At 39.6% G+C, this 13,420-nt stretch overlaps 1 protein-coding gene across 2 annotated transcripts in view; it reads right to left on the reverse strand.

Annotated features, from left to right (window-relative positions):
- Nucleotides 1-13,420, reverse strand: part of DKK3 (dickkopf WNT signaling pathway inhibitor 3) — a 69,082-nt gene that overhangs the window by 4,840 nt on the left and 50,822 nt on the right. Inside the window, exons 5-8 of one of the 2 annotated variants that reach the window (XM_069091231.1) lie at nt 10,496-10,588; nt 7,378-7,522; nt 4,903-5,059; nt 3,341-4,118 (exon numbers count right to left, since the gene is read on the reverse strand). In XM_069091231.1, coding sequence (XP_068947332.1) covers nt 3,869-4,118; nt 4,903-5,059; nt 7,378-7,522; nt 10,496-10,588 — 645 coding nt within the window. In that variant the 3' untranslated portion in view covers nt 3,341-3,868. Of the gene's footprint in view, nt 1-3,340; nt 4,119-4,902; nt 5,060-7,377; nt 7,523-10,495; nt 10,589-13,420 lie in introns of those variants that run through there. The other variant, XM_069091232.1, reaches the window with a different exon arrangement.

A 13,420-nucleotide genomic window follows, 5' to 3' on the forward strand; every position in this document is an offset into this window, starting at 1 on the left:
TCGCTTAGAGTCAAGTGATTCTGAATAACCAGTGTGTGTCAGAGGTCCTGTACCATGAAGTGGGGAGAAAGAGGAGAAATCTGGGGGGAAGGGAGCAAGGAATGACAAATTTGGCAACTAAATGGCTATGAGGAACCAGGGAGAAAGAAGAGGCAGGCAGCCTTGATGTCAGGAGCCTGGTGACTGGGAGGCTGATGGCCACAATAGAAATTCAGAATTTGGGGGGAAGAATATGTTTAGGATGGATAACTAGTTCTGTTTTTAACATTGAGTATGAGTTGCTGATAGGGCATCCAGATGAAGAAGTCCACTAAGCAGTTGGTGGTAGGAGTTGAGAGAGATTAAGGCTGCCCACCAGGCTCAGAACTGAAAGGGACCAGTGGTGTCAAATTCAAATAAGAAGCGGGGAGAGAGACACCTAGCCATATGTGGAAATATCTGCAGGCTGCATATTGACTTTGAAAATCACATACTAATATGCTTTCTTGTGTTTTGGTTTATTTTGTTAAAATTTCCTAAATTGCATCTTAATCTGGTTTGGTCTGTACCCTAAAGAGTTGTGGGTTGAGTCCAAACCCACATTTTACAGATGAAGAAAGGCAGAAGGAGGTTAAATGATTTGACCAGGGTCATACAGCTCATGTCAGGATTTATCTGAACTCGGGTCTTCCTGATTCCAATTCCAATGCTCTATCCAGTCTGCTACCTAGTTGCCCCATCTATATAGAGATCATTGAACCAAGGAAAAGCCCTAAAAATAGCTTTGGAAGATACCCATGACCTAAGGGGTGGAACATAAAGATGAAGCAGAAAGGGGAACTCAAAAGGAAAGAACAGTAGTGTCATGGGAGCCAAGAAGGACGACTATCCAGTAGGTTGTGTACAACCGCTAAAAACTGCTTCGAGGCCCGAAAGACTGAGGACCAAGACAGGACATGAGAATCAGCAGTTAAAAGATTGTTGCTAAGCTTGAGGAGGAGTTTCGGTAGAATGCCTTGGTTAGCCTTTGTGTGATGGATTGAGATGTAGTGTAACGGAATTAGAAGAAGTGGGAATAGATACCGAGGACGGATATAGTTCAGCATCAGTTAACCTAAGATCTATGAACTTTTAAAAAATAACTATAGGTAGAATTGGTTTCTTTTGTAATCTTGGGTATTTTACCATATACACTTAAAAAGGATACACAGGATTTATCAGGCTGCTAAAGGGTCCATGACACCAAAAAGAATCCTTAGCCTTAAGAATCCTTAGCCTTAATCCTTAAGAACCCTTGGACCTGGGCAGTAAAGGGGAATCAAGCTGCACAGCATTGCAGTTTGCAGAAACGGCAGGGTCAAGTGCAAGTATTTGCAAGCTGGGGCAGTAGGGTTGACACCTGGGTATGCTTGTAGTCAACAGGAAAGGAAGTAGTGCAATGGGGAAAATTAAGGATTGAGAGTGATGAAGCAAACTTTTTTCCCTCAGACAGTAGAGCAAAGGAAGAGGACAAGGTGAAGATGTAAAAAGATTTGGAGGATGGGGGGAGGGGCAGGGTCGTTATAGAGGCCCTCACTTCTCAGCTTTTTGCCTTACAAGTGAGATCTTGATAAATATCTAAAGATATTTAAATCTATTTATTGGTAGATCCAGAGAATAACCTAAGCCTGGAAACCATCTGGGTCAGCAAACGTTATAGCTGAAAGGGAGTTTAGTTATTCCTATCTTGCACAACCCCCTTGTTTTACAGGTGAAGAAACAGACCCAAAAAGGCTGCATGACTTGTCCAGTGTCACAGCTGGTTTGGCAGGGCCAATATTAATACCAAAGACTTAAAGCCATAAGAGTTCAACTGGGGATGTTTAACCTGGGAGAGGAAGACAGAAGGAACACGATCACTATTGTCTTCAAAAATCTCAAGACAAGGCATTAGAATCGTGTTATAGTTACAGGGGCAGATTACAGTTCCTTCAGTAGATATTTCAGGGAGACAAATTCAATATAAGGAACACTGCAATGAAAGCTATTTCCGGTGATGAGCATGTCACTGGGTATGTTTTTATGGAAGACACTTAAAAGGGTTATTTCATTGGGTTAGAGTTGAGCTCTTTGATGTCTAGGTTCCCCTTCAAATCAAGATTTGGGATTGTCACAAAATACTTTGTAAAATGTGGTTTTAAAATCACAGCTACCTGAATAGTATGGTAATAATGGACAATTTTTTAAGTATCTTTGGAAATAGTTCACTAATGTCATTTTACCTCAAAATTATTTTTTAGCTTTTGATCCCAGAAAGTCATCCACAGTACATGCTGTGTATGACCTTTTCTTGGTCATAGATATACCATCTTCCAAATATTTTTGGACTAGCAATAAAAAAATAGATTAATAGTTCATTTGGTCTCAGAATAGGAGGTTGTACTGACTAGCCTTTTATAATGTATTTTCTTCTGATGTTTGAAGTGTGCTTTGCAGCTTTGAATGATAGGTTTATTTAAGTGAAAGGTACTGAACTAATTTTTCTAGATAATTCCTACCCATTTTTGTAGTGGGAGAAGGTGGCGGTGGTGACTAATCCATGTTTTTATTGGCATAGGGAACACCCCTTGAGATCTATCAATGCCCATCTGTAGCATCTCAGAGTTCCCTGGGTCACTGGGTAGCAAAGCCATTATATGTCAGTGATGGAACTTGAACTAAGATCATTCTGACCAAGGCCCACTCTCCATTCTCTATACCACACTGCCTCTCACTCCTTAACAGTCTGTAAGAATCGGTCTTATTAATTTTTCATGGAAATTGGCATGGCATGTTTAAAAAAAATGTTGCTATCATAATGGGGCAACAATTACTCAATAACTCCTACCTTTTCATTTTATTAAGATTGCTCAATAGCAACTGAAGAATAATTTATAAAATTGTAAATACCCTAAATCGCTCAAAAAGTCATGTTTGAGAGGGTTGGGGATGGGGTGGGGTGTTTGTCCTTCATTCTCAAAGAGGATCAATGATATCATGAGGGTGATGTCTTGACTTGCAAGTGAATTGGATGTCAATGAGGCAGAACTGTACAAAGTGGACCTTTTGTTAGTATTTGCGTGGTTCCTAAGGCTAATGCCATAAAAGAACTTATAAAATACCATCTGTCTCTACCAGGAAGTTGAATATTCAGACAGTTGGTGAGAATATGTCACTTGTGAGTAAATATGCCTAAATTCAGAGGATTTGGGGGACTATTTCAAAACAGAATCACACTTTCCCTTTCTAGTCCACTAGTTGCAGTTTTTTGTAGAGTTGATTGAAGATGATCTTTTTTAAGATTTGGACAACTGGATTCTTAAGGTAAAGAATACTCTGAAACTTTAGTTGTTGCCATTTCACCATGATTATATTTTCAAAATTACAAGGAATTCTGTACATGGTTAAATTTCACTGTCCCTAATTAAAAAAAAAAAAAAACGTTAGTGGGAAAAATTGTTTCCCTTTACAACTCATCCTACGAAAATCTTTCAAACCATTTTAAAGGGGGAAATGCCATTTCCCTACCATTCATATTAAATGTTGGGGGTAATTTAAGCTAAGCGAGTGCAAAAATAAAAATTCCATTTTATATCCACAATTTTGAGTCATCTGGCCAAAAGTATAGCAAGCCTGATTTTTTTTTCAGTGCAACCTTTTTTTTTTTTTGGTCCAGATGTGTAAATTAGCCAAAAACACACTGAAAAAGAAACCTCATCTGAACATGCATGAAAAATATCCCTTCAAAATATATTAGTTATTGAATTGCACTTCTATCCAACAGTGAATGTGTTTGGGGCCTATACAAGCAAGACAATATACACAAATTACAGTTGTAAAAAGACTAGATTACAAAGCTGTCCTTGTTGATTTAAATCTCATCTACATAAAACAGATCCGAGGTCACAGCAGGTTCATCTAGAGAGATTTCTGAAAGATCTCTCTCCAAGTTTTCCAGTTCCCTACGGACTTCCTGGATAAGATCTCCATCATCCTGCCGGTCCTCAGCAATGTCTCCAGGCAGCAAGCTGAATAGAAGGCCCTCATTTGTCATTGAATGTTCTTTGTCTTCGTGCCTTGTTTTATTGAAGGATAGTTCGCACACATATACCAAGCTGTGCCTAGAAAGCAAGCAGCTAAGTTTGGTCACAATTCCCCTGCGCGATTCTGTCTTAACCTTGTTTTTAGCACTTTAATGGAGACCAGATCCTAACCCAGAAGCAGCAATAAGGCTCTTGTTTTCAACTCTGTATCCATAACTCAAGTTTGACCGTCAAAGTTCTGCAGACCTTTTCAAAAGTATTTTTTAATCTCTCCATGCATGGAAAAATCCAAGGAGCACCTGACATATTCAACTCATCTGAATCAGTAATTACATTTACTCACTCTCCCTACTGGTTCGATGACCCAACTACCCACTGGATGGAGTAGCTACTAGCATTTATATCTCACTTTAAGGCTTTGCAAAGTACTTTTACTTGTGTTATCTCACTTGATTCTGCTATAATTATGCCCATTTTACAGATAAGGAAACTGAGGCTGAGAAAGGCTAAATAACTCACACAACTCATAACTGTGGCAAGATTTGAACTTAAGTCTTCCAGATGCCAATCTGGTACTCTACCCACTGTGCCAAAATCAGGATCGAGATTTTAAGATCCATCTAGTCCAACCCCTTCACTTTATGGAAGAAACAGGAATGCTGAGTACTTCCCAAAGGTCACAAGTGACTTATGTCAAATCTGGGATTTGAACCCAGGTTCTACAACTCCAGAGTCCGTGCTCTGGAAACAACACTGTGCTGCCTTGTAGTTTTCTCTAATGTGGCCCTTTGAATTGGGAAACACTTAAAGGAGTGGAATGTATGAGAAATGGTTTTTGTCTTGTTTCTGACGGAGAACTCACCTGTGTGGTTGGCAGATTAAACCAGTGGCACATGGGCATCGGTCTAGTGCCCCATCAGGCTCCAGCTCCCAGGTGATGAGATCCAGTAGTCTATTAGAGGGGTCATAGCAGGGTTCTCCCTCCACTGGCAGTGGTGTGCAAACAGGAAACAGGAGCCCTGCAAGAAGGCAAGGAACCCTTACTGAACTCTTCTATGAGCTACATGGGGGCCAGAGAAGAAATAGGTGTCCTTGCTTACCCAGTGGGTAAGAAAAAGAAGCCTCTCCTTGCTCACCTATCACTCCGACTGCCTCTAAATAACCAATAATGGAGGAAACTGTTTCACTTTATATCTCTTTGAAAGCTGGTTTCCAACCTCATTACTCAACTGAAACTGCTCTGTCCCCAGTGATCAATAATCTCCCAAATGAAAATGTACCACTCTCGAGGGCAGGGGCTATCTTGCACTTTCTATACCGCCGTGCTCAAGTGTTTAAATACTTTTCACTTCGTATACCTTCACTGCCAATCCAACTGCATTTTCATATTCCTTTTTTTAACCTGTTGGCCATTCTCTCCTCCTGGGACTTAGATATCCTCCCTTCCCTAGATTTCTGTGGTACTCTTTTCTCTTGGTTATTCTCCTATCTGTCTGGTTACTTCTTCATTTCCTTTGATCATCATCCATGCCCCACCCCTTACATGTGGATATATCCTCAAGGCTCTTTTCTCTATTTACAACCTCTGTGATCTTATAAGCTCCCTCAGGTTCAATTATCACCTCTATACAGATGACTTCCAATTCTGGTCTCCCAATGCAATATCTGATCATCATTTCAAACAACATATCCAAAACAGAGCTCATTCTTGACCCTCAAAACTGACCTCTCCAAAACTTCCCTCTCCTGATGAGAGCACCACCAGTCACCGATATTCCCAATCTCAGAATCACCTTTGACTCCTTACTGTCATATTGCCAAGTTGCCAAGTCTTAATAATTGCTCCTACCTCCATGGTATGTCTCATATCTTTCCCCTTTCCCCTGCCTCAGACCCTCATTACTTCTCACCCGGACTGCTGGTCTCCCAGCCTTCCATCTCTCCCCTCTCCAAATCATCCTCTACACAATGGCCAAAATGATATTTTTAAAGCACAGACCTAACCATGTCACTCCCATGCTTAAAAACTGCTCCAGTGTTTGCCTCAAAGATAAAATACAAATCCTTCTGTGGCTTTTAAGTGTGATCTTACTCTCCATACATTCTATGTTCCAACCAAACTGGTTTGTGTGCTATTTCTGGTACATGACATTGTATTCCCATCTATCTCATCTCCCTTATTTTCTTTAAAGCTCAAGTCAGATGTTACCTTCTCTAGGAAGCCTATCCTTATCTTTCAGCCTTTCCCTACTTTGTATATATTTATTTTGCACCCAATTTTCTATATATTGTTTTTGTTTTCCCAAGTAGAATGTCTACTCCTTGAGGGCTAGAGACTGCTTTATTTGTCTTTGCATTTCCTAAGCCTAGAAATGTTTGTCAAACAAATCAATTAATCAATCAATCAGGTGACTTGCTGTACTTTGCTGCTTCTGGAACCCAAATTTTAAAAAGAACAAAAAAAATCTTGAAGACTTGAAAAAATTAGCACAATTTTTACAATTCTAAAGTCACCATAATGGTTTCCTTGCTCCTCCAGTCTCCTAAGGATGGGAGTGAAGAGGATTGGGCTCCTGGAAAAAAATTTACTGAGAACCATCCTTTCTATCTTGATATTAAACTGGGGATTAAGAGATTCCTGGGAAGGAAAGAATTAGTACATCAGCTCATCCTCCTTTGAGGATGTTTCCAGATCCCCAGACAGACATACCTACATGCGAGCTCGAGCACATACACACGTATACACACACACACACACTCACACACACACAAGATTTGGCTTATTTTGCTTGGCTCCATAGGGGAAAAGTAGGAATAATGGGGGGAAATTGCCAAGAAGTTGATTTTAGAATATACAAAGACACTTCCTAAACATCAGAGGTATCCAAAATGGACTGTTTCAGGAAGCAGTGGGTTCCCCATCACTGGACAGTCAGGGATGTCCTTAGCACCCTTTATTTCACTAGATGCCCTCAGAAAAAGGACTGGGGTAGGAAAGATAAGGGAGGGATATGATAGACAACTTCAATTATTTGCAGTGCTGGAGTGTAGAAATGGAATTAGGATTGTTCTGCTTGGTCATAGAGGACAAAATTGGGACCAATATGTCAATCCTAACAATTAGCACCATCCAAAAATGTGATGGAATACCTCAAGGACAGTCAGGAATATTGTGGAGAGGATTCTTGCTTTGGTACAAATTGGATTAGCTGTCTTCTAGGGTACCTCGCAACTGAGATTCTGGATTCTAGGAATGACAGTCTGCTTCTTATATCCTACTGCCTGACACAGTCTTATTGAAACAGGGCTTCTCGCTGAAACAGGGGAGGCCACCTACCTTTCTGAAAAGCACAGCACAGGCCAGGCTGGCAGCCTTGCTGGTTGTCACAGATGGTCCCATTACTACCTTTTGAAGCAGCTTTTACACAATGACCCCAGACACAGAGCTGGTCCCCACAGCATTCGCTATCTCTTGAGCAGAGCTTGAAAAAAGGGGACAAATAAAAAAAACAACATGGAATGAGGGCTCTCAGACCTGTATAGAAGTTAGGACAAGACAGATAAGGAAACTGAGTAGGACCACTCCTTAGTAGTAATGACAGGACTGTGAACTAAGTCCCAAGGGCATAGAAAATTCTGGGTGTAAAACTAGCAGTGAGCAGTAGGTTTAGATGGGGAGAGAAGCATACCTTGGAAAAACCAACTGCACAGATTTATGATTTTGCAAAGTAACTCAACTAGGTGCTCACTGATTATTCACATTATGAAAAGATTCTTTTAATAACAAATTCAGCTTGTACAATTTAACTGAAATTTTGGTAGAGTCAGAATAACCACAGATTTGGAATCAAAGGTCCTGGAGCCATATTTGGACACTACCATTAACTATATGATACTAGAAAAGACTCTTTCCTTTTTTTTGAACATTAATTGCCTTGTCTGTAAATGAGGATAATAATATTTGCATTACCTATCTCACAGGGCTAATTTGAAGGAAGTGCTTTGTAAACAGCAGGTGCTATATAAATGGGAGTTGCATAATAGTTTATGAATTCTCAAACTGCAACCATGAGGGTTTTTTATTTGATAAAAACTTCAGGAAAAACTGAAAACTAGTCTGGAAGAAATTAAGTCTAGACCAAGATTCCATACCACATCCCACAATAAGCTCCAAATAAATATATGCTCTAGGTACCAAACTCATAACAAAATGGAAAAGCAAGGAAAAAACTATCTTCTGTATCTATGGATGGGGAAGAATTCTTGATCAATCAAGGGATAGAAAGGATCATAAAATATATAATAGTCATTTTAATTACATATAATTAAAGAATTTTTGTAAAAACAAAAGAAAGACAGTTTAAAATGAGAAGGAAAGTAGTTAATTGGGGGAAACTCTGTGTAGCAAGTTTCTTTGATGAAGGTCTCATTTCCAAGATGCATGGGGAACTGATTGGAATATTTAAGAATGACAGCTATTCCCCAATAGATAAATTGTCAAAGGATATGAAAAGACAGTTCACAAAGGAAAATATCAAAAATGTATTTAAAATCCTTCAAATCACTAATAATTGGAAAGATACAAATTACAGCAACTCTGAAATTCCACCTCACAGCTATCAGATTAACAAAGGTGACAAAAAAGGATAATAACAAATTTTGGAAAGGTTGTAAGAAGACAGGAAAATCAGTGGAACTTTGAATTGGTCCAGACATTTTGGAAAGAAATTTGGAACTTTCCCACCAAAGTCACTAAACGGTGCGTGCCCATTTACCAAGTGATACCACTCATAGTTCTATACCCCAAAGATATCAAAGAAAAGAAAAAAGACCCAAATATACAAAAATATTTATAGTAGTTCTTTCTGTTTGTAGGAAAAAACCAGAAACAAAGACAATGCTCATCAATCAGAAAATGGTTGATCAAAATCATGGCATATGAATGTGATGGAATTTCGAAATAAGAATATGATAAGAATAATTTAAAAGATGTTTCAGAGAAAGTGATGCAGAGTCAAGTGAGAACCAGAAGAACCATCTGGGGAGTAAAAACAACACTGTAAAACAACAATTTTGAAAGACTTAGGAATGCTCATCAATGCAAAGACCAGACGAAACTCCAGAGAACTAATGATAAAACATGCTACCCGCCTCCTGCTGGGAGATGATACATGCCTCCTTTGGACCTGGAAATGTGTGGATTATTTGGTTTTTCTAGACTATGCTTGCTTGTTAAAAGAACTGCATTCTTGGGGTGGCTAGGTGATAGAGAACCGGCCCTGGAGTCAGGAGCACCTGAGTTCAAATCAGGCCTCAGACACGTAACACACAAAAACAAGCCGTGTGACCTTGGGCAAGTCACTTAACCCCAATTGCCCTCCAAAAAAAGAATTGCATTTTTTATTGGAGGGCAATAATATAAGGAGACTTAAGAAGGAGGGAAGGTAGTGATAATGTTGTCCCCCCCCCCAAGAAAACAACAAAGAAAGAAGGGTTGTGAAAGTAGTTTTTGACATGCACAGAAGAGAACAGAAGGAACATAGAAAAACAGGACAGTTTTGAAAGTGACACATTAAATTTATAATATATTTTAAAAAGCAAACTGTACGTAACAGAGATTCTTTCTCCTGCTTTGTATATAGAGTTTGGAGGGGGCAGGGTATGAAATTCAGAATAATTTTTTTTGTTAAAGAAATGGGAGTTATTGTTTCTTATTAAGTATTATATAATTCATATATAATAAGTATAATATAGTAAGTATTTCCTAGTAAATAAGCATTCTTATTTCCCAAGCATGTCTAGTATGTTGATGAATGTTTATTATCCCTGTGTTCTGGGTTTGATTGATTGATTACTATCCACACCTAAGTAGCCTACAGGGGCATTTTTCTACAAGACTCTCCTTCTTTGGGGTGGCTAGGTGACACAGTGAATAGAGAACCAGCCCTGAAGTCAGGAGGACCTGAGTTCAAATGCGGCCTCAGACCCCTAACACTTACTAGCCATGTAACCTTGGGTAAGTCACTTAACCCTAATTGGCCTGCCCTCCCCCCTCCAAAAAAAAAAAAAAAGATTTTCCTTTCTTCAACCCAAGTTAAAGGCTAAAAGTTTAGGTAGGAATGATCAGCCCCACCCATCACATCCTCAGTCTAGCTAGGAGGCAGAGGTGATATTGGTTCTTCCCACCCTGATATGCTAGTCAGGAATGAGTCTCTACTACTGGAAATAGACAGGATTATATTTAGAGTTCTCTCTGCAGGGCTATTTCTCCCATCTTCTGATAAGTCCCCAAATGGATTATGTTATCTTTGGGATTTTTCCTAAGGGACTGCAGACTGGAGAACCAGAGGGGCCAGTACCAAAGTCAGAGTTGGAGGCATTTGCAAAGAGGCTTCTAAAAGAGAGTAAGACCTTAGGAACATTACGGTCAGACCTTCACAGGGTCAGCTACTTACTGTTTGTTGGTTCTTACAGAGCTCACAAGTGTATTCAAAACTGGAAAACTGGCAGTATTTCCCTGTCCCACAGTCCTCATCAATGATACACTCCTAGAAGAGGAAGGAAACTGTTAAATCATTGAAGAAAATGGCTCTCATCACACAGGCTGGGTTTTCAATTGATTTGTTGCCAAAAGGCATCCAGGAGGTGAAGGCTTTGGTAGCAATTATCTACACATTAGCTTGTCTCATTTGAGATTCACAACAAAGCTGTGAGGTAGATGTTACTATTATTCCCATTTTACAGATAAGGAAACTGAGGCTGAAGTGACCTTCCCAGGTTTTCAAAGGTAAGATTCCTTCTCACTCAAGGTCTAGTACTCTCCCCTCTATACCTTCTTGCGACTAATAATACTATCAAGCTTTTTGAAAAACCCAAAATGATATTACAATGTAGTTAAGAATAATCACTATTACATGCTAATGAGTAAATGGATGCAGGGGGGAAACATCTATCAGTCCTAGTCAACTCCATTTGATCCAATTCTACAAACCTTATTAAGCACTTACTGTGTGCAGAACCCTGTGCTCCATGCTGGAGAAAAGATCAGATTTAGACAAAACATGGTGTCCTCGCCTTTCAGAGCCATTTTTGTGTGTTTACTTACTAGTAAAGGAGGTTGTAAAGTAAAGGTTGAAACAACCTGTCGCTTCTCTGAGGCCAGGGCTTATGTCTTTTCCCCAATACAGGTCTCGGCACTTAATAAAGTATTTGTGGAATTGAATTTAAATTAAACTTTGAATAGTAGGGGGACAGAGTGAACATAGATGCGAATGAATTCATGCCAAGTGCCTAGTAGGAGTGCACCCAAGGTACTATTTGAGGTCATGCTAACAGGAGGAAATCACCAAAGTTCTCCTAGCCAGGCTTTCAGCAATAAGGAGAAATTCAACAGGACGTGGGGAGGGCATTTTGGGCAGATGGGACAGTGTGAGCAAAGGAGAAAGGACAACATGTAGAGGTTGAAGAGGGGTGGATGTAGCTAGAAAGCAGAATATGTAGAGAGAAAGAAATAGAATAGAGAACAAAGAAATGTCAAAATATGCCACTTCCATGTGGCCCAGGCCAGATTAAAATATACTTGGGAACTGTTGAACAGAATAAGAAGAATGCAACAAAACATAGATAATATTACCTTTAAAACTAAGTCACTGTGTAGTCTGCAGGGATCCTTATGTAGAGATTAGTGGCCCCGGGTTTTATTTGAGTGTGGTGCCACCATTTTGGAAGATTTGAGTAGTATCAGATTGGAAGGGTCTCCAATCCCTGAGACCAGTTCTAGCAAAGGCCTTCATGCTGTACTCTAAGAAAAGGGCGTGGATGCCTAGATGCTCCCCAGAGTGACCAGGTGACATTATTGGGTTTCTTACCCCTTTCCCTTGTTCTGGTGTTTTATTTATTAGTTCCTTTTTCTTTCTTCCTTTTATCTAGCTACTTGTTTCTTCCCCTCTTTCTTTCCCTCTCAGTTAAGCAGGAAAGGAAAATCCCCTTGCCTCTCCTTTCCTTTAACTTGTTTTAGTTTTTTAAAATTTCATTTGTCTGCACCTTTTTCTTAAAAAAAAAAAAAGGATTTCTCTCCCTCATTCTCTAAATAATTTATCTCCTCTTTCCTTCTATTCTAAACTTTTATTCTTTGATTCATGACTGTTAGTTAGACTTATTTGGTCCTTTAATCTCTGTATTCTTCATGGAATCAAAGCATCTACGATGCCTATTTTGGGTTCCACGTTCTAAATAATTACTGACTTTTAAATATTGCCCCCTGGACTCTTTTTTCCTGTCATGCCACTTACTGTTAGAAATACTATCTCCTGAAAATGATAGGATATTACTTATAGCAGCAGTTTCCTATGTCTCTTGACGTAGCAGCTCATTATTACCCTTTGCCCTCCCCTTGGTAATTTCTTCCCCATTTGCCATGTACTCTCTTCCCTGGGACCATGCCTTCCCAAACTTCTGGAAGTCAATTGTCCCCAGGAGCCCTGATTCTTCTGACCCTAAGGAAAAAGGGATGGTCTCTCTAAGGACCAAGTCCCTGAGATTATATGTGCTGCTAGGTCCCCATCTCTCTTTATGGGGACAAACAAGATTTCCTCCTTTCTTTCCCCCTTTTTCAATCTCTCCCTTCACCCACTCTCCTGTAAGCACTCTTCTTCCCATTTTCAAGATCAATGTTTTGCTTCTATCTCATCTCAAAGGCCCAATTAGGATTTTATCAAACATTCCCACCTAACTGCACCCCCACAACAGAAAATCTAGGACATGGATGCCAAGAACATGGCATCTCACCATTTTCCCACTGCCCTTAATTCCTCCCCAAAACTATTCTTCATATAGAACCACAAAGAAATACCCTTGGAGAATATCTGGTCTGATTCTATCATATTACAAAAAAAAAAAAAGCCCATCAAGGAGAACTGACCTGCTTAAGGTCACCCAGAAAGTTAATGAGGGTGGATGGGGGTGGATAGAAGAGAGGGCCGACTGAGGAAAGGGGTAATCAGTATGCTTGCCATCTTGGGGTGGGGATAGGGGAAAGACGGCAAAGTTCATTTCCACTCAAAATCATGTGGAAATGAATGTTGAAAACTAAAAAATAAATAAATTCTGGAAAACCTGGGGAAAAAAAGAAAGTTAATGGCAAATAAAGTTTGGAATGCAAGTCTCACTGAAGCATTTTTGGTGGAGTTGTGAATTGATCTAACTATTCTGGAGAGCAAAGTGGAACCATGACCAAAGGCCTATAAAACTGTGCATATCCTTTGATCTAGAACTGCTAAGTCTATATCCCAAAGATATTAAAAAAGGGTGGAAGGAACCTATTTGCACAAAAATATTTATAACAGCTCTTTTTGTGGTGGCTAAGAATTGGAAATTGAGGG

Source organism: Petaurus breviceps, unplaced genomic scaffold (genome assembly GCF_028583685.1).
Source record: "Petaurus breviceps papuanus isolate PSGF00001 unplaced genomic scaffold, PetGlider_PUasm1.0 188, whole genome shotgun sequence".
NCBI lineage: Eukaryota > Metazoa > Chordata > Mammalia > Diprotodontia > Petauridae > Petaurus > Petaurus breviceps.